Source organism: Mandrillus leucophaeus, unplaced genomic scaffold (assembly GCF_000951045.1).
Source record: "Mandrillus leucophaeus isolate KB7577 unplaced genomic scaffold, Mleu.le_1.0 Scaffold462, whole genome shotgun sequence".
Taxonomy (NCBI): Eukaryota; Metazoa; Chordata; class Mammalia; order Primates; family Cercopithecidae; genus Mandrillus; species Mandrillus leucophaeus.
In genome coordinates this window covers 1975871-2000817 of record NW_012104943.1, presented here as the reverse complement: position 1 = coordinate 2000817, position 24947 = coordinate 1975871, and the positions used below count along the sequence as shown (strand labels likewise).

Genomic DNA, 24947 nt, shown 5'->3' with positions numbered 1-24947 from the left:
GTGAATGAGTGGCAGGTGGACTTTGGCTAAAGAATTCCGCTCTGCAGTGTTTAATGCAGAAGTCTGAGAGGATAGTCTAGGGCTCTGGAGAAGGATAGAGCTAGGTTTGAGTGTTGCAATATTTTGCCAGTCTTGTTCAAGTTTCAGTCGCTTTAGGAACATGAGAAGAATAGTTTTTGTTCAGAAGGTGTTGTCATATGAGTAAAGGAGAAATTTCTTGGTGAAGTAAATTTTGAAAGCAAGTATGTTGCCCTTCCATGTACTCAGTGCTGCATGATCTTTTGCTAAGGAGCATGGTTAATCTAGATCAGTTCACTGCTAAGTCAGTGTTGAGTTTCTCCTAAAAATACCGCATGTGCCGTTGGGCAAAACTCACTCAGACATTGAGGTATGATTGTTTATACATTTGGTTCAAATATAAAGCAGACTCACTTTTATTTCGTTTTTGGTGTTTTATAACCATCACTTGATAACTAGAAATTGTGGGGCCTCAAAAACCACTCAGCATGAAGTTTGGGAATTGCCTATATAGCTACATTTTATGTTTTTAATATATAGAATATAAAAGGTTCACTGCCTGATTTTTCTCTTTTCCATGAACTGTACAAGTACAGAGCTTAATTTTTATAAACAGCCCTCTCTGGACTGGGTACTGTGCTAGAAATCCAGCTTTTAACTGTGTGATTGTAGAGAGGAGAAACTGAAGGGCAAAAGGAAGACAAAATTCATTCAGTTCATGTAAGGGCCCCTTCTTGAATCTGTCACTGAACTAGAATCAGAAATCTGGTTTGCTGTCTCCTGGCCATCAATCCTCCCATTTTACATTTTTTATACGCTACTTAACTGAACATAGAGCCTTCTAATTTTACCTTCTCATCCCTAAATCATTTCAGATATGCAGGGAGAGGTCCGCTCCAGCTTCACTATAGACCATGGAAATTCCATGGTGACATCTTAGGACAGCAGGTGTCTAGATGTCTCTGTTGTAACATTTTACCCTGGTCAGTTAACCTGCTGGCAGAATCTTAAGCTATACTGTGAGACAAGGTTATACAAAGTTATACGAGGTTATCGGTTACCATGTAATAAATAAAGAGCTTAATGGCTTAAAACAGTAATTGTTGATTTGGCTTACAAATCTGCAATTTGGGAAGGGCTCAGTGAAGAAAACTTGTTTTTGCCCCATATGGTCACAGCTGAGGTGGCTAACTGGGGCTGGAGGGTTCTTGAAGATGGCTCACATGACTGGTAAAAACTGGTAGGAAAAGTTGTTTCTAGCTTTTGCCCAGGAGCTTGGTTAGGAACCTCAGCTCCTCTTCCTGTAGACCTCTCCATGGGGCTGCTTGAGCTTCCTTATAGCATGGAAGCTGGGTTCTAAGAGCACATGTTCCAAAAGACAGGACATTGAAGCCACCAGTCCATTAAGGACTGGGCTTGAAAGTTGGTGTATCATAATTTCTGTCATAAGCTGTTGGGCAAGTACGGAGCCCTCCCAGATTCAAGGGCGGGAGACTAGACCCTGCTCCTTGATGGGAAAAGTGTTAAGAGTCTGTGGCTATCTTTTAGTTACCATGCCAGTTTATTGTTGAGTCAGTGATGCTTTTCAGCCTTTTTATTTGGGGGCCAATAAAGATCCTCTGGTGGAACGGCAAATGGATGCTGCCTTCTGGCCACAATTTTTTAAAGACCTAGAATAAAGGTAGTCATGATCATCTTTTTGAGTAGAAGCAGGACTAGCTTTAGGGGAAAAGTTGCCATGGTGATGATATTCTCTGTCCTCCCCTGGACTGCTAGTCATATGAGAATTGAGGTTCCTGAGGAAAAACAGGCCAAAGAATCTAATCTTGTGGGATAAACGTCATAAGACCAGGAGTTGGCAAAGTTTTTCTGTAAAGGGCCAAATCGTAAATATTTTAGGCAGTGCTAGCACGCGTAGTCTCTGTTGCTGCTGTGTCTTACAGTTCTGTAAATCCCCTTGCCTCAGTAATGTCTGTCACAGGTTAGCAGGGCTGCATTCTCTTCTGAAGCTCTAGGGGAGAATCTGTTCCCGTGCCTTTTCCAGTTTGTAGAGGCAGCCCACATTCCTTCACTATTGGCCTCTTCTACCTTCAATTTCAGCAACAAAATGTTGCTCTGACCCTGCTTCTGCTGTTTCCCTCTTGCATTTTTAAGGGCCCTGTGATTACAATGGGCCAATTTAAATAATCCAGGATAATTTCCCCATGTTAAGGTCAGCTGGTGAGCAACCTGAATGCCATCTGCAAACTTATTTCCCCTTTGCCATATAAACTCACATATTCAAAGGATTAGGATGTAGACATCTTTAGGGGGCCATTATTCTGCCCACCACGCCATTCTTAACTCACAGGCCATAGAAAAACGGCCTGTGTGCTGTGTTTTGTCGACCTCTCAGCTATATAATACTGTACTTGATTTCTGCTGTAGTTCATTTTGTGCTGCTATAACAGAATACCGGAGACTGGCTAATTTATAAACAAAAGAAATTTATTTCTCATAGGTCTGGAGGCTGGGAAGTCCAATATTGAGGGGCTGGCATCTGGCAAGGGCATTCTTGCTGCATCATCCCATGGCAGAAGGGTGGAAGGGCAAGAGAGCACATTTGAGAGACAGAAAGAGGGCCAAACTTGCTAATATAATAAACCCATTCTCAAGATAGTGAGCACACTATAGCAATGATGACGTTAATCCATTTGTGAGGACAGAGCCCTCATGACCTGATCACCTCTTAAAGGTCTCACCTGTCAATATTCCTATACTGGGGATTAAGCTTTCAACACATGAACTTTAGGGAACACATTTAAACCACAGCAATTTCCAAATTAAGTTCATCTCATAGTTGATGTAATGTTCACAAAGCAGTTAGATTTAGCTCCTTAGATCTTGAAATAGGAGGGAGCACATAGAACTCTTTCTGTCCCTCTCATCCTGTGAGGTTGGCATATTTTCATCCATAGTAGAAGGCATGCAAGAAGATGTGTGAATGTTATCAAAACAATTTTCACAACATGTCAACTTGAAAAACTTTATTTTTATTTTCCTTTAAAATTTTTTTTAGAGACGGGGTCTTGCTTACATTGCCCAGGCTGGACTAGAACTCCTGGGCTCAAACAATCCCCTTGCCTCACTCTCTCAAGTAGCTGAGACTATGGGCATGAGCCACCATGCCCAGCCTGTTTTTAAATTTTCATTAGGTATAATTGGCTCTTTTTTTTTTTTTTTCCAGACGGAGTTTCACTTTTGTTGCCCAGGCTGGAGTGCAATGGTGCCATCCCGGCTCACTGCAACCTCCGCCTCCTGAGTTCAAGTGATTCTCCTGCCTCAGCCTCCTGAGTAGGTGGGATTACAGGCATGCACCACCACACTGGCTAATTTTGTATTTTTTAGTAGAGATGGGGTTTCTCCATGTTAGTCAGGCTGGTCTAGAACTCCAGACCTCAGGTAATCCGCCCACCTCAGCCTCTCAAAGTGCTGGGATTACAGGTGTGAACCACTGCACCCGACCTTATTTGACTCTTTTAAGAAAACAATTGTATTGAGTATCTGATAGCAGGAGAAGGGAGAAGGATAATTATTCATGTTCCTCATTTGTAATTTTAAAATATTTCATTTTGGGATGAATACATTTACAGACAATTCTGCTGTAACGTGACATATGTATTCCTAAAAATTACCACGCTATGCAAAATCAGGCAATCCAAAACCACAGGGCTTATGAGAAAAATGGGGTTAGGGACATAATGTTTAAAAACTTCCTCAGTGACCCATTAAAAAATCATAGGAATGTTATACAGGTTGAGTATCCCTTATCAGAAATGCCTGGGACAACAAGTATTTCAGATTTTTAAATTTTTATTTTTATTTTTTTGCATTTTGGAATATTTCTATTGTACTCACTGGTTGGGCATTCCAAATCTCCAAAAATCCAAAATACAAAATGCTCCAATGACCATTTCCTTTGAGCATGATGTCGACACTCAAAGTTTCAGATTTCAGAATTTCGGATTAGGGATCCTATCAAAATGATAAAACACTGACATGTATTACATGTTCAAAAAATATTGGTTGGGTGCATTGGCTCACGTCTGTAATCCCAGCACTTTGGGAGGCTGAGGTGGGCGGATTACTTGAGGTCAGGAGTTCGAAACCAGTCTGGCCAACATGGCAAAACCTGTCTCTACTAAAAATACAAAAATTAGCCAGGCGTGGTGGTGTGTACCTGTAATCCCAGCTACTCGGGAGGCTGAGGCAGGAGAATCACTTAAATCCGGGAGGCAGAGGTTACAGTGAGCTGAGATGTCACCACTGCACTCCAGCCTGGGCAACAAAGTGAGAAAAAAAAAATTACATAAATACTACGACAGAGATGGGATTTTCCATTGAAAAATGCCTGAGGTTTAGGGTTCTCTGAAATGACGTGAAAAGTTGTGACACCAAATGTGAATGAGTGTGGCTCGTTGTCCTTGAGGTGTGTACATGGGTATGTTTGTGTATTTCTAAGTGGCTTCATTCATCTGGGTGCAGTGCAGTTTTCTGCAGTCTCGGGATAAGAGGTTGTGCATAAGAAGACACGAAATTCATGCTATGCTCAAGTTGGTCCAAATAATATCAATCATTGAAAGAAATTTCCCCTTTCAAAACATAGCAGAGCTGACCATCGTCTTGGTTTGGATGCAGAGCTCTGCGAAGGACGTGCCTGAGCACACAGCACTATTTTCTGTTTCTTTCCACCAAAGGAATATACCAGGAATGAGCTGGCTCTCCCTCTCATGTTGGACATCCAGAATTCTGTACCTGGAAATACAGAAACTTCCAGACATGCAATTTTCAAAAACGTAGCTGCTATTTACTCTTTCTCCAGAAGCTATGTGAGGATGCCAACCAGCAAAACAAGGAAGTATACCAAGAAAGAGGATACAGAAAATGGCAAATGGAGTGCAGGAGAGGGGGCAGGGGATCCCCGGATGGCAGCTGTGCACAGGCAGAGAGATAACCCAGGCCTGCCACCCCTGGGAGGGATGCCTGCAAGATGATGAAATGCAGATGGGACTTGAGGCCTCTGACCTTGGGAGATTTTGATTGTTAGTGAAGGGTTTAGGGTGGAATCTGGATTCAGGATTCAGAAAACTTAGCAGATAAAAAGGTAAGAGAATGACCTCCAGGGAAAATAGAAAGAAAAGATGTGCATGAAAAGAAAATATAAACATTCGTTTAAGTTTATTGCATGGCAGAGCTCTGAGCAGCATTTGTGCAGTTAAAAACGTAGAGTCAATCTTTAATGTGTATATTGATCTATATTGGGACGATGGCGAGATGGGAAGTTTGCATTGCAAGTGATGGAACTGAATGGAAATAGAGTTCAATCCTCATCTTCCATAGTGAGAAGTCAATACACTTTGCCTAAAATGAAAAATCAAGACACAGCAATACACACATATTAGCTAGACTTGAAGGAAAATATCTAAAAACCCTATCAAGAGTTGAAATTGGTGGCCTCTGGGCACTTTCTCTGTTATAAGTCTTACAGAATGGTTTGAATTTTTTAAGCAATATGACTGTATAACTTTAATAAAAAACTAAAACTAAATACAGTATTTTGCAGAAAAGAGTTAACATAGCAGGCCTGAGACTTAGGCCTGTTTGCAAGGTTGGCCCTTGGCTGGCCTCTGGGAGCTTAGATTTTGCAAGGGTACCCACCGTTTCCCAGTAAGAATGGCTCACTGCATAAACTCTTAAACAATTGATAAACAATGTGGTTCATGCTGAATGCCTGTGAGTCTGACATTTTGGTATGTGCTAGGCAGAGGGTGCTTATATGACCAGCCCACAATACAAACCCTTAGAGACTTGAGTCTCTAAGCAGCTTCCCTGGTAGAGAGCCCTTCACACGTGTTGTCACAGCTCACTACTGGGGCATTAAGCTCTACCTCTGACTCCCCTTGGGGAGGAGTCTTGGAAGCTTGCACCCTCTTTCCCCCATCTTCACCCTATGCACCTTTTCCCTTTGCTGAGTTTGCTCTGTGTCCTTTCCCTGCAATAAATCACAGCCATGAGTGCAACTATTAGGCTGAGTCCTATAAGTCATCCTGGTGATCACCAAACCTGGGGGTGGTCTCAGGGATGCCCAAGATGCAAATATGCTTCAATATTAACCGATGGCAGTTTTCTTTTCCTAGCGTGGAGATTGGTGAAAGTGTGAGAGGGGAAGATGTCTACATCATCCAGAGTGGCTGCGGGGAAATTAACGACAACCTGATGGAGCTCCTTATCATGATCAATGCCTGCAAGATCGCGTCATCATCCAGGGTGACTGCTGTGATCCCGTGTTTCCCATATGCCCGACAAGATAAAAAGGACAAGGTAGGAGAGGTGTGTCCTGCCCTAGAAACCTGCTCTGGGCCACTGTCAATGTTGTTTTTCCTCATTTATCCATTTGATTAGAATTATCTGGAAAATATTGGCTTTTTCCTTTGATGATCAAGTAAATATGCTTCCTCATTTCGTTTGTTGAAGGTTTGGCTTTGAACCTACCCTGACGTTAATATTCAAATAAACAGGTAATGCATATTTTTGCAGGTATTAAAATACCATTATTGTCCTTGTTATAATGAAATTGTTGTATGTCTTTGTGGTGGTAGATAGAACTAAATACACACACACACATGCATAAGAGTACAAGTCAAACTGGAGCATATCTGAATCAGATCACTGGGTTGTATCAATTTCAGGGTCCTGGCTGTGATACTGTGTTATAGTTTTACAAGAGGTTACCACAGGGAACTGGGTAAAAGGTTCACAGGATCTCTGCGTTGTTTTATACAACTGCATGTCAATCTACAATTCCCCCAAAATAAGAAGTTGAATTAAAAAAAAAACCCATGATCTCTTTTTAACCTTTTAAAAAGAGTAGAAATAGTATCATTGAATTATGTTTTCCACAACATTAGCATCAGAGGAGGCTCTGTGAGTCTTTAGAAAAAAATTGAAGAAAATTTGATTGGCCTTTGCCTTTGAGAGCAACAGAGAAATCGGAGGTTGAGAAGAACTTTGAAGGAGATTGTATTAGTTTTCTAGGGCTGTCATAAGAAATTACACAAACTGCGTGGCTTAAAAGAGCAGACATTTTTCCCTCACAGTTTCAGAGGCCCAGAAGTGTGAAATCAAGGAATGGACAGGGGCACGCTCCCTCTGAAGTCTGTAAGGGAGGATGCTTCCTCACTTCTTCTAACTTCTGGTGTCTCCTTGCATTCCTTGGCTGTGGCTACATCACTCTGGTCTCTGCCTCTCTCTTCACCTGGCCTCTTCCCTGTGTCTCTTCTCTGTTTCTTATAAGGACACTGTCATTGGATTTCAGGCCTAACCTAATCCAGAATGAACTCAACTTCATCTTTACATTGGTTATATTTGCAGAGACCCTATTTCCAAAATGAGGGCACATGCCGAAGTTGTGGGTGGACATGAGTTTTAGGGGGATATTGTTTGACCTACTACAGTGGTCAATTCCCAGCTGTTGTACGTTCCATAATTTATGGATAGATAGATGTTCAGCTGGGCTCAGAGAATCCTGCCAGTTTGCAAGACACACTACTGTTCCCTGATTTGGTAACTCAGTGCAAGAGAAGTTTTCCCTAATATGCTGCTTTTTATCTCCATAATTCACTTCTGAAACAACACAGATTTCTGAAGTAGCACACAAGATCCCCTCATATTTGAAAAAAATCCCTTTATAAATTTGAATTCATATACCAAAGTCCCCCTGAATTTTAATCCCAGCCTCCTCAAGTCATGGTTTCCATTCCCTGTCTTGAAGATGGCCAATGAGTTAATTTCTCACCTAAAATCTAATTAGAAGGGTCCACATCTTTTATCTGTAAATGGCTATATGGTCTCTGCTGCAACTACTCAACTCTGGTTGTACTTCAAAAAGAGCAATAGACAATATGTAAATGAATGGGTATGGTTGTGTTCCAATAAAACTTTATTTATGGACACTGAAATGTGAATTTCATATTATTTTCACGTGCCTTGAAATATTATTTTGAATTTTTTTCAACCATTTAAACATGTGAAAGCCATTATTAACTCACAAGCAGTACCAAAACAAGTGACTGGTGGCTGGTGGCTAGCTGGATTTGGCCTATAGGCCACAGTTTGCCAACCACTGTATTAGACCACTGATAGATTTTGTGTGTGTGTGTGTGTGTGCGTGTGCGTGTGTGTGTGTGTGTGTGTGTTTATGATCTAAACTTGACCTTGGGCAGCCAAAACCTTAGGTCACATGCACTGCTATGAAGCTGTATCCTCCCACTAGCTATTCGTATAGCTCCTTTTATTTTAAACTTGATTCTAGAGTTTTATGTGTATTTTTAGCTGTTAAGTTTCAATTTTCTAATTTTGTCCCATTGGTATAATCTGTTGTCCTAGCTATTCTTCCCATCTGTATGTTTCCACAGGATTGTTTAGCATCTTTCTCCTTGTCCATGTCATAGAAGACCTAGTTTTCTGCCATTATTTCTTCTGCCATTATTTCTTCCTTCCTTGTGGTTTAGTAAATTCTCACATTGTAGCTGGTTTTTTGTTGTTTGTTTGTTTGTTTGTTTTTGAGACGGAATCTCACTCTGTTGCCCAGGCTGAAGTGCAGTAGCACAATCTCAGCTCACTGCAACCTCCGCCTCCCAGGCTCAAGCGATCCTCCTGCCTCAGCCTCCTGAGTAGCTGGGACTACAGGTGTGCACCACCACGCCTGACTAATCTTTGTATTTTTGGTAGAGACAGGGTTTCACCATGCTGGCCAGGCTAATCTTGAACTCCTGACCTCAAGTGATCTGCCCGCCTTGGCCTCCCAAAGTGCTGGGATTACAGGCGTGAGCCACCACCCAGCCTATAGCTGTATTTTTAATCAAGCTCTTTCACTCTCAGTAGATTTTATATTTTGTATTTGGCCCTAAGATATTGAATATATTGTAACTTCTTTAGAAAATTACTCCTTTTATCATTATACATGCCCTCCTCCACTGTTAGGTGATTTGTAACCCCATGTTCCTCTTTAAGTGATAAAATATTGGAAGTTCTACAATTTTGTTAGCACATATCTGATTTGTGGTGACCTCTTTTTACAAAGTTGTATTTTCAAAATGTTTTCTTATTTGAGTTGGAAAAACTAGCACTGTTTTTTCACCACTCCTTCTATTGTAGGAGGTGTGATGCAGTCCAGCCTCCATCCCCTAGTTGCGCGTAGTGCTCCCAGCCACCGCTAACAAGAAGAGTCCTATGGATTTCTGGAACTGCAGTGGCTATAACTGTTGTTTTTTTGTTTTGTTTGAGATGGAATTTCGCTCTTGTTGCCCAGGCTGGAGTGCAGTGGCGCCGTCTTGGCTCACTGCAACTTCTGCCTCCCAGGTTTAAGGATTCTCCTGCCTCAGCCTCTCAAGTAGCTGGGAAGCATGCACCACGACGCCTGGCTAATTTTTTGTATTTTTAGTAGAGACGGGTTTCACCATGTGGGCCAGGCTGGTCTCGAACTCCTGGCCTCAAGTGATCTGCCCACCTCAGCCTCCCAAAGTGCTGGGATTACAGGCATGAGGCCCCGCACCTAGCCGGCTTTAACCGTTTTGTGAAACTGTGTTGTCTAACTAGCTAGTAGCAGTTTTCCCGATGTTAGACAGTTAAATGTGTTTTCCATTTTGGCCCGTTGTGAAAACATGTTTATTTTCTTTCTTCTACCCTTTCTTTAATCACTTTGCTGTAAGTGTGTTTCTTGGTAATAACATTGTAGCTGCTTTTAATTTTTTATCCCAGTCAGACAATTCCATGACTTTCTGAGCTTAACTGCTGATGGAAGAGAGGTCTTTCATCATCAACCACACATAAGCAGGGCCACTGGTAACATTTGAGAGACAGTGTGTGTAGTGGCTTAGGAAGTCGTGTGGTTTCTCGTTAGAGAACACAGCTAGGAAAGAAGTAATCACAGTGGGGTGTATTAGTTTCCTAGCACTGTTATAACAAATTACCACAAACTGGGTGACTTAAAACAACAGAAATATGTTCTCTTAAGTGCTAGAGGCCAGAAGTCCAACATCAAGGTGTTGGCAGAGGAATATTCCTTTTGGAGGCTTCAGGGGAGGCTCCTCCTTCCTTGCCTCTTTCAGCTCCTGGTGACTGCCAGCCTTGAGGCCACATCACTCTAATCTCTGCTGGAAACTGCGCATGGCCTCGTCTTTTGTCTCCATCAGATCTCTCGCTCACTCTCTCATTTTCAATTTTCTTTTTAGAGACAGAGTCTCACTTCGTCACCCAGGCTGAAGTACGGTGGCACAATCTTAGCTCACTGCAGCCTCAAACTTCTGGGCTCAAGTGATCCTCCCACCGCAACCTCCCAAGTAGCTGGGACTACAGGTGCACACCACCACACCTGGCTAATATTTTTTGCTTTTTGTAAAGGCGTGTCTCACTATGTTGCCCAGGCTGGTCTCGAATTCCTGGGCTCAAGAGATCCTCCTGCCTTGACCTTCCAAAGTGTTAGGATTAAAAGCATGACCACCACACCTGGCATCTCTCTTTAAAGGATACATGAGGTAGCATCTAGGGCTCACCTGAATAATCCAGGATAATCTCGCCATCTCAGGATCCTCAATGTCATCACATCTGCAAAAACCCTCTTTCCAAATAAAGGTAACATTTACAGGTTCCAGGGATTGAGCTCTGATATTTTTGGGGCCACCATTCAGCTCACTCCAGGAGGTCTTAAAGGAAGTCACTGATGTGTTAAGAGACAAATAGTTTAAGGACACTTTGGGCTTTGAGCTAGTACATATCATTTATCATCTAGGCCAGGATGCTTTCAAGATTGAAAGGGAGCTCTATGGATAACTGTGCTGGGAAACAGGTGTCTGCCTAGACTGTCCTGGACAAGTGACATAGGGCCACCCTCTCTATAGCCTCTGGACTGACCTTGGAGGTGGCCAAGACACATAAGCTGTCCTGACACCATTATTTCTTACGTGTCTGTGTAGTCAGTGTGACTCATATTGTAGTGAGGAGACAATTTTGTTCTCTCCCCAAACTTCTGAAAGAGGAATTCTTAATTCTTAATTTTATCTATTATTTGAGGTATGCCTTTGCTTTATTTTTTTGAAATGGAATCTCGCTCTGTCATTCATGCTGGAATACAGTGGCACAGTCTTGGCTCACTGCAACCTCTGCCTCCAGGGTTCAAGCAATTCTCCTGCCTCAGCCTCCCAAGTAACTAGGATTATAGGCATGCGCCACCACACCTGGCTAATTTTAGTATTTTTAGTAGAAATGGGGTTTCGCTATGTTGGCCAGGCTGGTCTCGAGCTCCTGACTTCAAATGATCTGCACACCTCGGCCTCCCAAAGTACTGGTATTACAGGTGTGAGCCACCGCACCTGGCCCACCTTTGCATTTTTTAAATGACTGATAATACTTTTCCCAACTATTCCTTCCTTACCTTGGATCACATGGCTTGGCTTTGTATTGAGAAACTGTACTTCGGTGAGGGGAACAGGTATTTAGTAAGCACCTAAGAGAGATGGCCGCAGCCTGTTAGCATACTTCATCTCTTAGAATCTCTTAGACAAGTGCTACTGTTTACCAGTACAGGTTAATGATGAGGAGACCAAGCATGATTGGGGTGGGGGTGAGGGGTAGGGGAAATGCACTTCTACCTTTTTGCTTCATTTAGGAAGGCATAAGGCCATGTGGTGTTAGATTGTGATGAGAAGCTGTGGCTACACTTGATCTCTCATCCCAGAAAGAAAATTCCCCTGCGCAGCCACATGAGGAGCTCTGGGCAGCCCTCCGAGACTTTCTGTTGTGCTTTTTCCTTCCCTTAGGACTGTATTACCTATGACGTCTAATGACAATGAAATTCTGTGTAATTGCTCTACTTGGAATTCCTTGCAAAGAAGCCCAGAAAAAAAAAATCTAGAAGCTCTTAACCAGATTCAAAGCTGGTTTTGTTTTTTTCTGTAAACCTTGTTGCTGCTTTTTAAGCAAGCCCTGCACATACGTAACATTTTATTTGGGGTTTTCTTTGTATGTACAAGACACCAGGGACAGATTCTGATGGCGAAGGAATGGTTTCATAAATTAGGACACATCCATACATTATAATATTAACATAGAAAAATGATGATGATGTAATATTAATTGTAAAAGACATGGTGCCAAGTGGTCTGAGCTCTGGCATTGAGAATCAAGTAGGCTCAGATTTGAATTCCAGCACCATTATTTACTCAGTTTGTCCTTTGTAAAAGTTACTTAAACTGTCTGTATCTTTAGTTTCCTTATCTGTAAATTAAGTACAGCACTAGCTACTATTTATGAAGTACCTACCATATCATAATACATGAGTGGGCAGGCTTTTTCTGAAAAGAGCTGAATGTCATTTTGGATGCCATTTTGGATGTCAATGTCAGTGGGCCACTGGGTCTATTGCAGCAGCTCCACTCTGCCATTTTAGTGTGAAAGCAGCCGTTAGTCAATGTGTACATGAATGGGTATGGCTGTGTTCCAGTAAAACTTTATGTGCACTGAAATCTGAACCTCATATAATCTTCAGATGTCACAAAATATTGTTCTGCTTTTGATTGTTTTTCAACCATCTAAAGACGTAAAAACCATTCTTAACTCACTGGTTATGCAAAAACAGGCCGTGGGCTAAGTTTGGCCCATGGATTCTAATTTGCCAGTCCCTGCTATAGAACACACTCAATAACTGCTGGTTCCCTTCCCTGGTAAAAACAGGAGGTTGGGCTGGGCATGGTGGCTCACACCTGTAATCCCAGCACTCTGGGAGGCCGAGGTGGACAGATCACCTGAGGTCAGGAGTTCGAGAACAGCCTGGTCAACATGGTGAAACCCCATTTCTACTAAAAATGCAAAAATTAGCCAGGCATGGTGGCATGTACCTGTAATCCCAGCTACTCAGGAGGCTGGGGCAGGAGAATTGCTTGAACCCAGGAGGCAGAGGTTGTAGTGCAGTGAGCTGAGATCTCACCACTGCACTCCAGCCTGGGTGACAGAGCAAGACTCGATCTCAAAAGGAAAAAAAGAAAAAAAGAAAAAAATAGTAGATTGTGGGCAAGGCTGGGAATAATGACTTCTGAGGCGGGTAAAGGACTTGTAGTTTGGGGATTTCTTTTTTCAAAATCATTTTCAAGATCATGTTCTCTTTTCAATAAAATTTTCTTTTGCTTCCTTTTTTGTACCAGAGAAATTGAGAACAGTTTTTCCTGATGTGAATTTCTACAGTCTTGTAATTTTTTTAAAAGCCCGTCAAATTTACACTTTTCGAAAGGCGATATTTGATGCATTGAATAACATCTGGAATAGCCTGGGACTCTGTCATGATTGGGCTGACTTGCAAAACATTTGACTTTTATGCATTTTTCACTAGGGGAGCTGAGTGTTTTACTTTTGGCTACTGTACCTTGACTCTACCTTTGTTTCAATGCTGTACTTTTCTTTGTATAGGCTAGCAAGTCAGTTAACTAGTAAATCATTTTTCCTGCAAGATTCAGTTGGGTATGAGCCGAACTCTGAGACACAGAACAAAAACCAAACTTGTAAACAAGGTGTGAAGAAGAAAATCAGAAAGTGTGAATTTAGAAATTACCCTGTGGTTTGGATCCCAGAAGTTAAGAAACACTGGATGCCACTGAGGAGAGATGAGAAGGGAGGATTCTTTCTGCTGGCGCCTTAGTCTGTGCTGCTGTAACAAAATACCACACACTGGGTAATTTATAAAGAACAGAAATATTCTTTGGTGCCGGGCGTGGTGGCTCACACCTGTAATCCCAGCACTTTGGGAGGCCGAGGCGGGCGGATCACCTGAGGTCGGGAGTTGGAGACCAGCCTGACCAACGTGGAGAAACCCCATCTGTACTAAAAGTACAAAATTAGCCGGGCGTGGTGGCGCATGCCTGTAATCCCAGCTACTCGGGAGGCTGAGGCAGGAGAATTGCTTGAACCTGGGAGGTGGAGGTTGCAGTGAGCTGAGATCATGCCATTGCGCTCCAGCCTGGGCGACAAGAGTGAAACTCCGTCTCAAAAAAAAAAAAAAAAGAAAGAAATATTCTTCGAACGTGTGTCGTGGGAGGGGGGGAAAAAGGACAAAAATGTATTTTCTCATAGTCCTGGAGACTGGAAGACCAAGACCAAGCACCGGCATTTGGTGTCTGTTACGGGCTGCATCCTCCAGAGGGAAGAATGCTGTGTCCTTACATGACAGAAGACGGAAGGGCAAGTTTGCAAAATGCTGCCTGAAGCCTCCCTTAGAAGGACCTTAATCCCGCTCTCAAGGGAGCAGCCCTCAGGGCCGAATCACCTTTTAAAGGCCCCACCTCTTAATCCTATCACATTGGCAACACCTGAATTTTAGAGGGGACCATTCAACCCGTAGTAACTGATTCGACAATTGTAGGAAAAGCACAAAATTGATTAGCGTTGCAAATCAGGTTCTATTACAAAGCAGTTGTAGCAACTGATTTGCTTTTTTTATTGTCCTGGAACTTTGTTACACTAAATAATTCTCATAATTAGTGAGGCTAATGAGTAAGCCTTGGACATTTAGTGTTAATCTGTTAGTAAATATTTATTGAAGAACTATCAAATGCAGAGTGTGGAACTGTGTTCTGCGGATGGTGTGAAAATCTCCAAAACCAATTGTTTGCCCTTGATGGATGTATTCTAATTGTGAACTATGACATTTGTACATATAATATATCAGAACATCTATCTTTCAGCAGGTATCACAAGGCAGTCCCAAATGGTAGGGCCAAATGCTTACCAATTCTGTGCCCCCTTAGAAAGGAGAGATGATTCCTGGAGTTCTGCCTTAAAATTGGGAGATTTGAACCAGACCTGGAGGATCAAACACATTGGCTCGGCAGAGGCAGTGGAATAGGGACAAGGCAGGCATGTGGGTATAATGGCCAGACTTCAAGCGTTTTCTAGAGGAGGAAGAGCAATCCCAAGGCCGACTTCAGGGAGGCTTCCTGAAGCAGAGGTGTAGGAAAGGAGCTGTTCCTAGGAGGCTGCAGCCAGGCTAGCCGGAGAACTTGAGAGAATAAAGCTGAGAAAATTCGATTTTATCCCAAAGGCAACGTGGAATGTAGTACAGGGGAGTTAAATGATGAAAACATGAGTTATGATCTCTAATTAGTGGAGAAGATTGAAAAAATAAAAAACAAGAAAAATATATTTTCCTATAATCTCACGTTCTAGAAACATCTGTTAACTTTTTAGAGTGTTTTCCTCTTATTCTTTTCTTTGTGTTTTGAACATACTTATATACTTTTTTTTTTTTTGAGACGGAGTCTCACTTTGTCGCCCAGCCTGGAGTGCAATGGCGCAATCTCGGTCACTGCAACCTCTGCCTCCCGGGTTCAAGTGATTCTCCTGCCTCAGCCTCCCAAGTAGCTGGGACTACAGGCATGCGTCACCACACCTGGCTAATTTTTTGTGTTTTTAGTGGAGACGGGGTTTCACCGTGTTGGCCAGGATGGTCTGGATCTTCTGACCTTGTGACCCACCTGCCTCGGCCTCCCAAAGTGCTGGGATTACAGGCGTGAGCCACCGTACCCCATATATACCTATTTTTAATGATAAAATATATATTTCTTTTTAAAAAGTTGCTATATTCGGTAAAACAAATAATCTGTTAACATTTTTTATGTAATTCCTTCCTGCATGTGTTTTTACATGAATGTATTGTGTGTGTGTGTGTGTGTGTGTGTGTGTGTAACAAAGATCATTTGAATGAAATCTTTTTTTAAGCTTTTCTTTTTTTGTGGCTGATATATAGAAATACTGTTGTTTACAACAAAATGCTGAACGCCACCTAGGTCTAATCATGTGTCTGTATAATCGCTTGAATTTCTTCGATGTGGGCAGTTGTATTGTCCATAATTTGTGATGTGGAAACCAAAGCTATAGAGAAGTTAGGTAGTTTTACAAAGAATGTAATGTCAGTAAATGACACTAAGTATGAAATTAAATAGTAACTATTGTCAATCCCCTTACAGTATTCATTCTTTGACCTTGTTTTTTTCCATTGTAATAGTGTTAACATCCAACTGTTGGCACATGAATTCCTCTTTAATAGCTGGACTTCTTTAGCCTCTGGCTGTGTGAGGGTCTCTTGGCCTCAGTGATCTCACATGTGCCACTCGGTCCTTCTAGAACACTATTCTCCTAACCTTTGCTAAACTTGCCTTAGAAACGATTTCCTCAGAGGGACCGCTAATAATGATCTTGTTTAAACTTTATGTCCTTCCTACTACTATCATCTCACTCTGTCGGTACCTTTTATTTCTACACACTTATCATGATTTCAGTTATACATATTGTGACATTACATGTACATGTGTTGAACTGTTTGCTTCTTTTATACTTGTTCTCTATACCCAGCGGCAAGCACTTAGTTTTGCAGTGGTATATGTAAATAGTAAATGTTTGCTGAATAAGATGGAACGAATATATCTTTTGCTGTTACAACATGTATAATTTTCTTTTTGATGCTTCGTTGATTGCATCTATGATTTATCTTTCTCATGTACGTCCTAATGGGAGGAATCTAACAGTATCCATCTTTTCCTGTTATAAAATTAATGTTCTTATTTTTAGAGTCGTGCCCCAATTTCTGCAAAACTTGTGGCCAATATGCTGTCGGTGGCCGGGGCGGATCACATCATCACCATGGACTTGCATGCCTCTCAGATACAGGTATCCATGTTTTCCTTTTGCAAATGGTTAAATCAAGTCTGTTAAATTAAATAATCTTAGAAGAGGTAACATTACTTGTGTTTGAGTTTATATATGGCTACTCTCTTGGATTTTTGTCTTTACTAAACTTGGAAATATAATTTGATATTAGTACTTCCAGTCTCTATCAGCACCTTGCCCCCCAATCAGTTTTGGAGGAGTGGGGATGGCTTTTTGGTAGTAAACTCTATGTAGTTCCATCTCAGCTTATGGAAAATAATTAGAATGGCGGAGTCATAATATCATAATATACATTTTTTAACTTCTTCATAACTTATGTTCTTTGTCTCTAAAACAGGCCACATTTTACTGTGCCACTTTGTGTTATATAATGAACGTGAACTATTTGATTTATAATAAATACCTAAGAGACAACAAACCTTTTCCCTCACTGTCCTGCATAGCCATTCTATTCCTCAGAATATAGGCCATCATAAGACAATAGAATATGTCCCAAAAGACAGATTGGACTGAAATATGCCCCTATAACATATCCGTCTTTTGATTTAATTCTGTTTAAAATTAACAAAAGGGCGTCTGTTATAAAAGCTTCTTTTGAACAAAAAATGCAAATGTTATTTAATGAAAGCAATTATTGTTTTAAAAAAAAAAAAGGAAAAAACAAAACAAAACAAAACCCTGCAACATGACACTCACTTCTCCCTTTAGGGATTCTTTGATATTCCTGTGGATAATTTGTATGCGGAGCCCGCAGTCCTGCAGTGGATTCGGGAAAACATTGCCGAGTGGAAGAACTGTATCATTGTTTCACCTGACGCAGGGGGAGCCAAAAGGTATCATGCAGGCTACACCTTGCAGATTTCTCCATCTGCTGATTGGTTTTTCCTTTTGCCATGTATTAGATAAGGAAGCATGCTGTAAATTACTTAAAACTTTATTTTGCTAATGAGCAAGTAGGTAGACCACAGGCTTCACTTTCAGAGCAGAAACCCATCATCTTTGTTAATATTTCATCATTCAGGAAAGAAGAAAATATACACAGAGACACACAGACACAATAGGTATATGTTGGTTTCTTTGTTTTCAGCAAAGGGTAGATGTGTTTGAGGTTTTTTTAAGTTATTGTTTTCTGATTATAAAAGTAATGAGCCTAATTGGAAAATAAGTCTTTTAATTAACAGCACTTGGAAATGGTAGCCAAAATAGAACAAATTTTTTTAAAAGAAATCTCTGTACATAGAATACCAAGAAAGGGAAATATCTGAGACCAAGAAATAAAGCAGAGGCTGAAAGCCATGGCCAGGTGGCTTGGGGGATGGGCATCAGGTCCAGGAAGAGTCTGGTGGCTTGGGGGATGGGCATCAGGTCCAGGAAGAGTCTGGTGGCTTGGGTTTTAATGCTCACGTGGAAACCCCCATAAAGAAGGGAGCTAAAGCCAGGCACGGTGATGTATGCCTGTAATCCTAGCACCTTGGAAGGCCAAGGCGGGAGAATCACTCGAGCCCAGGTGCTCCAGGCTGCAGTGAGCTATGATCACACCACTGCACTCCAGCCTGGGTAACAGAGTGAGACCCTGACTCTAAAAAAAAAAAAAAAGAAGAAGAAGAAGAAGAGAAGAGGGCTGAAAGCCAGATTTCTAGCCAAAAGCCAGGGGAAAGCCCGTCTTTACCTCGGCCTTTGGATTAGGGGAGGAAATAGTCACCTATGAGAAGTCAAACCACAAGCCTGTGAGCCTGTGCCACATTCAGATGTGGAGTGGAATACACACGGAAATGTGCTCCAGGCTGCAGAGCCCCTGCAGAGGGAGAATTTCACAATCCTAGCTGCTCAGTGAGTGCTCCCTGCTCAACCTGACCCGATGCTTGATCCAAAGTTAGAAAACCAAGAGAACACAGTCCACGCACACCCAGCACGTGCAGACAACAGGGCAGCAGGCAGCCAATACTTGGGGATAAGAGAACAATTACTGGACTATCAAATAAGTAAGTTTAAAAGGAAACTGAGGTGAAGGAGAGTTAACAACCTGGTAGTAAGAGTATGGCAGTGATGACGCACCTAGTGGTGTGAGAACGTGGTACTGAGTAGCACATCTCAAGGGCTTGGCAGAGATACTCCAGGTGTTAACAAGCAATCGGGGTACAGGGTGTTCACAATCAAGGATGAGCACAATAAGAGAATGCTGCAAACTGAGGCTTGGTGACCCAATGACCTTGTAGAGCTTTGCAGATGCTGTCTGGGAAGAAAAAAGGCTGGGAGGGGAGTTTTATTGTGTAGGTAGAGACCTCTATAAGGGAGAGGTAGGAGAGACTTCTACCCACCCCCCAGTCCAGTGAGGAAGCGAGGAAGCTCTAAATGTGCACTAATAGAGGTGTGATGAAAGTGACAAGTGATCAGCCTTCGGCATGTCTGACATCAAAAGCCTGTCCCTCATTCGGCACCCTCATCTGCCTGCAACCCAGCTGAGGACCTAGGATCAAACGCAAAAGCTTAGAAGTAGCCCAGAAAGTTGTCTTAACACTCTTGCAGGGAAACACAGGCCCTGATTCTTAGAAGAGCCTTGTTCATTCTGCTCAAAGCTGCCTTCCAACGGCTGCCTGGGTTCCCAGCACAGAAGAGAAGGAACAGACCATACAGCTGGAGATCAGCCTCTGTCAGCAGCAGGAAGTGGCTGTGGCCAGGGAGGGGACACAAATATATAAGAAACGGGAGCAGAAATTTAACTTGCAAAGACCCTAGATGGGCAGTCATGGGGTGGAGAGCAGCGCTGTGTCACTTAGCCTATTACTGTACGGTGTGTAATGTTCACAAAATTGCCCTTGGCCAAGAATCAAGGTTGAATTACGCTGAGTGTCCTCTGCAAAAGATTGTGAGCAACATTTTGGAGTCGTATCTACTTGCAGTTGACTTGGAAAGTTCTGCAAGTCACATGGAATCTGCGTTCAATGAGGCAAATGCACTGGCCTGATGGAAGGTTAGAGGCAAAGAAGCCAGCCAAAGGGGTACAGGAGCTAGCCTCAGATGTAACTGGGTTATAATAACAGCTTTGTTACAGTGTAATTCAAATACGTACAATTGGCCGGGCGTGGTGACTCACACCTGTAACCCCAGCACTTTGGGAGGCCAAGGCAGGTGGATCACTTGAGGTCAGGAGTTCAAGACCATCCTGGCCAACAGGGTGAAACCCCGTCTCTGCTGAAAATGCAAAAATTAGCTGGGCTTGGTGGTGCATGCCTGTAATTCCAGCTATTCAGGACGCTGAGGCAGGAGAATCACTTGAACCTGGGAGGTGGAGGTTGCAGTGAGCTGAGATCATGCCACTGCACTCCAGCCTGGGTGACAGGGCGAGAGTTCATTTCAAAAAAGAAAAAGAAAAAAAACAAAAAACTCCAAATATGTACAATTTACCCATTTAAAGTGTCCAGTTCAGCAGTGTTTTGCATATTCAAAGATCTGTGCAACAGTCACTGTCTAATTCCAGAACATTTTTATCACCCCAAAAAGAAACCCTATACCCATTAGCAGTCACTCGTCATTTACTTCCCCCAACCTTATTCCTGGCAGCCAGGAATCTACTTTCTATCTTTCTGGGGTTATCTTTTGGAGGCTTTGTATATCAATTGGTAGTATAGGACATGGCCTTTCTGTCTGGCAGATATCTTTGTAAACCAGAAAACATTATTTTGGCAGCTACTCAGCCCAAAGAATAGTAGATTCCACAAATTTGTTTGACCATCTTTCTTTCCTCCCCCAACCTTGGTTTTATATACATAGTGTAAGAATATAATACATGCTCTTAGCAGAAATTCAGACAGTACAGTCCCATCCCCGTTCTTTAAATGCCACTGTTATTTCCAGTGTCAGAATTGTGTTATTTAAGCATATATCTGCCTATTTATTTCACACAAATGGCAATGTGATGTACACAGTTCTTCATTGTGCTTTTCTAAAAAACTCACTTGCTGTATCTTAACAATGATTCCATAGCTGTGTTGTACAGCTGTGCAATATTCCCTTGTGTGCTTGTACCACAGCTCCTATAAGTCAGGCCCCCTCTTACCCATTTGTAGGTGCCGTTGTTTGCACTCTTAAATGCAGTTCTGAAGCAATATCGTTGCTTTGACATGTTGTACACATGTGCAAGTAGGATACATTCCTAGAAGTGGAATTGCCGAGTCAAAAGGCATGAGCCATTTTAGGTTTGATGGGCAGTGCCAAAATATGGTCTTTTCCAAGAGATATACCAGTTGACGTTCCATCAGGAATGGATGCCGGTGACTTTCTACACAACCTTGCTCACACAGTGGGTTATCAGGCAGTTTACTTCCAGATCAGGTAGGTGATCTATGGCCTCCTCTTCCTGTGAGCTCAGGTTGCTGTGGGTGAGGGTAGTGCCCTTACCAGGGCATGTTGATTTGCCATGAAAGGGGTCTCTATTCAGATCTTTTGCCTATTGTTCTCTTGGCTGGGACCTTTCTTGTGGATTGTCTATAGTTCTGCATAGACAAGAGATCACAGCTGTTTCTCATGTGTGTTGCAAATATTTCTCCAAGTTTTTTCATTTCTTCTCCTTTTTTGTACTTTTTTGTACTCTGCAGGACTTTAAAAACCTTCTTATGTAGTCATGTTTATTTTTTCTTCGCATTATGGCTTCTGAGTTTATGTAGGAGTCATCCTTCTCTTAAAATTTGTCTTCTCCCATAATTTTGTATATTTTTTTCTTTTTTAATGTCCCAAGTTTGCTTCCATCTGAAATTTATTTTGGAATAAAGAATGAAATAAGAATCCAGCACCCCCCCCACCCTACTGTCTAGTTTTTCCAAAACTATTTATTAAATAATCCACCTCTGTTGATTTGAAATGGCATCTTTCATCATATACAGACTTCCCCATTTCAAATAGATAGCTATTTGCCAACTCCTACTTTTAAAAAATGCAGAATAAAGTAAACAGAGTAAATGGCTGGGGTTGAGATGCTGTTTTGTTTTGTTCAGACCTCCTTTCAAGCAATCTGCACTCAACCACCCCTGCTCCCTCTGTCAGGAAAATCAAGCTTTTTAGGGACATACGTTTCAGATTTTTTGTCACCTCCTTTCTCTTTTCCAAGTGTTTCCACAACACATCATTGTCATCCTCATGTTCTAGCCCCCAACTGACAGTCTCCTCAGAACAGCCTTGCAGGTAATACATAACACATGCGGTTGACATTATCTGTGGCTTCTTTGCTTGATGCAAAAAGTCACATTTAGCAAAGGAAAATACTGTACATTTCTGTCTGACCAATTGGAGTTTGTTGCTTTAGAAAAAGCTTTGAAGGTTGACTTATTACAGATAAAACTGAATGTTGCCACAGGAGGTCACTTTTGGGTAGGCTTTGTAGCTTGGTTGGGTTACCCATGGAAAACAAATTAAACCTAAGAAACCTACCTACCACTGCTGAGATAGCAAGTGTCAACCTAAAAGTAGTATGGGAAGAGGGTAAAACTGGATAACTCAGGTTTAACTTTTTTTTCTGATTATATAATTTTTGGAGATGCTCTACAGGAAATTTGGAAAGTAGAAAGAAGAAAATCTTAACGACTTTATATCTCGACCAGTAGTACCACTATGAATAATTTGGTGTACTATGTATCTGTCTCTCCTGGGGGAGCTGATATGGCCCACGCACCCACAGAGAAGAGATTGTAAATATGTGCCCAGAAGAAATCCAAAACTGTATGAATATAATTTTCATTCTGCCTTTTTCTGCCTAAGATTTCAGTGTGGTACGTTGTGTCAACATCATTTGTTAGGAGTATGTATTAGGTCTCCAAGATATACAAGGAAAAGAAGAGTTATCTATAGCTTTTTCAGGAAATCATAGTGTTCTAACAACCCAGGAAGCTATTTGCAGGGGTATGTATTTTCCCTTATCTTCTTCTTCTGACATTACCATTGGATACCTTTAAGTGGCTAGGCCTCCCCACTCAAGTAAGATGTCTGTGTCCCCCACTGCCAAGAACCACAGAGCTCACCTTCCTTCCCAGTCCGACTTCCATGCCTACCCTGCTGTTTGCTTCTAAGCAGGCTCATGAGAACAGGCATCACCTGGCAGAGGGATGAAAACAGGTTCTGCTTCAACTTCTCCGGTATAGAACTTCTGCCACAAAGGGCAGCGCTTCCCAGTGCTGGGCTGTGGATTGGTGTCCTGTCATGCCCAAATCTGCCTAGTCTTTACCAAATAAGCAGGCGGTAATATATGTGGACATTTTGTGCAAGGTGTTCATGTGTCTTGGGAAAACCTGTCTCATGTTTCCAGAAAGTAGCTTTCCTTACCTGAAGTTTAAGTGACTTTTATGACATTGGCATGTAGATAGTAGAACTGTGCGTGCTTTTTTGTTTGTTTGTTTTTTGAGATGGAGTCTCGCTCAGTCGCCCAAGCTGGAGTGCAGTGGCGCGATCTTGGCTCACTGCATCCTCCACCTCCGGGGATCAAGCGATTCTCCCGCCTCAGCCTCCCGAGTAGCTGGGGTTACAGGCACCCACCATCATGCCTGGCTACTTTTTGTATTTTTGTAGAGATGAAGTTTCACCATGTTGGCCAGGCTCATCTTAAACTCCTAACCTCAGATGATCTGCCCACCTCGGCCTCCCAAAGTGCTGGAATTACAGCCGTGAGCAACCGTGCCCGGCTGAACTGTATGTGTTTTAAGGTGATTATGGAGCAAAATTTTTGTTAGCCTTTAAATTAATTTTTTTAAATTAAATCTTTAAGTAAGGAAACTGTTGACAGCTAGACAAGTTTACAAACAAAGGGTATCTGCTAGGGCTACTGTGGTTTGGGTCGCATCCTGAAGGATGAGTGTTTTAAGGGTAGGATGAGTGTTTTAAGGGTAGGAGAAGCATGGACCTCAACGTAGTAATGCTTCCCTTTGCTTCAAGGACGTTGATGTCTTATTCTCTTATCTCACAGTCTCTGTGTTTAACTGGAAAGTTTGGTCCCTTTTCTTTTATGATAATTGACATATTTGGATTTATGACCACCACCTTACTATGTGCTTTTTTTGTTTTGGAGACAGAGTCTTGCTCTGTCACCCAGGCTGGAGTGCAGTGGCGCCACCACAGCTCGCTGCAGCCCCAATCTCCCAGGCTCAAGTAATCCTCCCACCTTAGCCTCCCAAACAACTGGAACTAAAGGCACATGCCACCATGCCTGGCTAATTTTTGTATTTTTTGTAGAGGCGGGGTTTTACTATGTTGCCCAGACTGGTCTCCAACTCCTGGGCTCGAGCGATCTGCCTGCCTCAGCCTCCCAAAGTGCTGGGATTATAGGTGTGAGCCACCATGCTTAGCTATTAAATGCTTTAGTTTTTCCTTCTTCACAAAGTAGACATTATTATTATTTTGGTTTTGTACAATCAACGTTTGTTTAGATTTGTCCACAGATTGATCAATATCTTTGCTCACCTTTCTCCGCCCCTGCCCCCCACCACATCTCAATGTATCTGTGGTCATTTTCCTTTTGCTTAAGTTGCATTCTTTAGGTGGTTGTATGTTGGAAATAAATTCTCAGGTTGTATAGTTTGGCTGGAACTATCTTTATTTTGCCCTCCTTCTGGAAAGGCAGTTTTCCTGAGTGTAGAGTCCTAGCCTGACAGCTATTTTCTCATATCACATTGAAGATATGACTCCATAACTTCTGCCTTCCATTGGGGAAGTTGAGGACTTGGCCATCCTTTCTAGGTGACTCGTCTTTATTCTTTGTCTCTTTTAAGCTTTCTTGGTCTTCTATAGTTTTGTTAAGATTGTTTGGGAATTCATTTGTTGGGTTTATAGGATCTGAGGATCCTCAGATCCTATAAACCCAACAAATCATCAGGAAACAGTTGTCAGAAGACATCATTGGTCCTGTGTTTCCTACAGAAATAAGAAACAATAAATATTGCACTGAATGTTTGTGGTTTGAAGTCCCTGAATGATAAAGAAGGAACATATTTGCAAAAAGTTGCATAGGGTTTTTTAATGCAGAATTTTGTCAGAAGACAGTGGTGCTGCATGTTTTTCTTTGAGTGCAAATGTACATTGCTAAGATTTTTTTTAAGATGGCATGTGCTTTGAAAAGAGGATATTGCATTTTTAAGAGTTTAAAAATCTTTTGAGTGAGAAATATAAAAACATCTTATTTTCACCTCTTTAGACGAAAT

At 42.0% G+C, this 24947-nt stretch overlaps 1 protein-coding gene across 2 annotated transcripts in view; it reads left to right on the top strand.

The window, feature by feature from the left end:
- The first annotated feature begins 6190 nt into the window (after nt 1-6190).
- PRPS2 (phosphoribosyl pyrophosphate synthetase 2) overlaps nt 6191-24947 on the top strand; it is a 26543-nt gene continuing 7786 nt past the window's right edge. Inside the window, exons 1-3 of one of the 2 annotated variants that reach the window (XM_011994859.1) lie at nt 6191-6378; nt 16669-16767; nt 17476-17600. In XM_011994859.1, the coding sequence (XP_011850249.1) occupies nt 6274-6378; nt 16669-16767; nt 17476-17600 (329 nt within the window). In that variant the 5' untranslated portion in view covers nt 6191-6273. Of the gene's footprint in view, nt 6379-16668; nt 16768-17475; nt 17601-22422; nt 22480-24947 lie in introns of those variants that run through there. The other variant, XM_011994860.1, reaches the window with a different exon arrangement.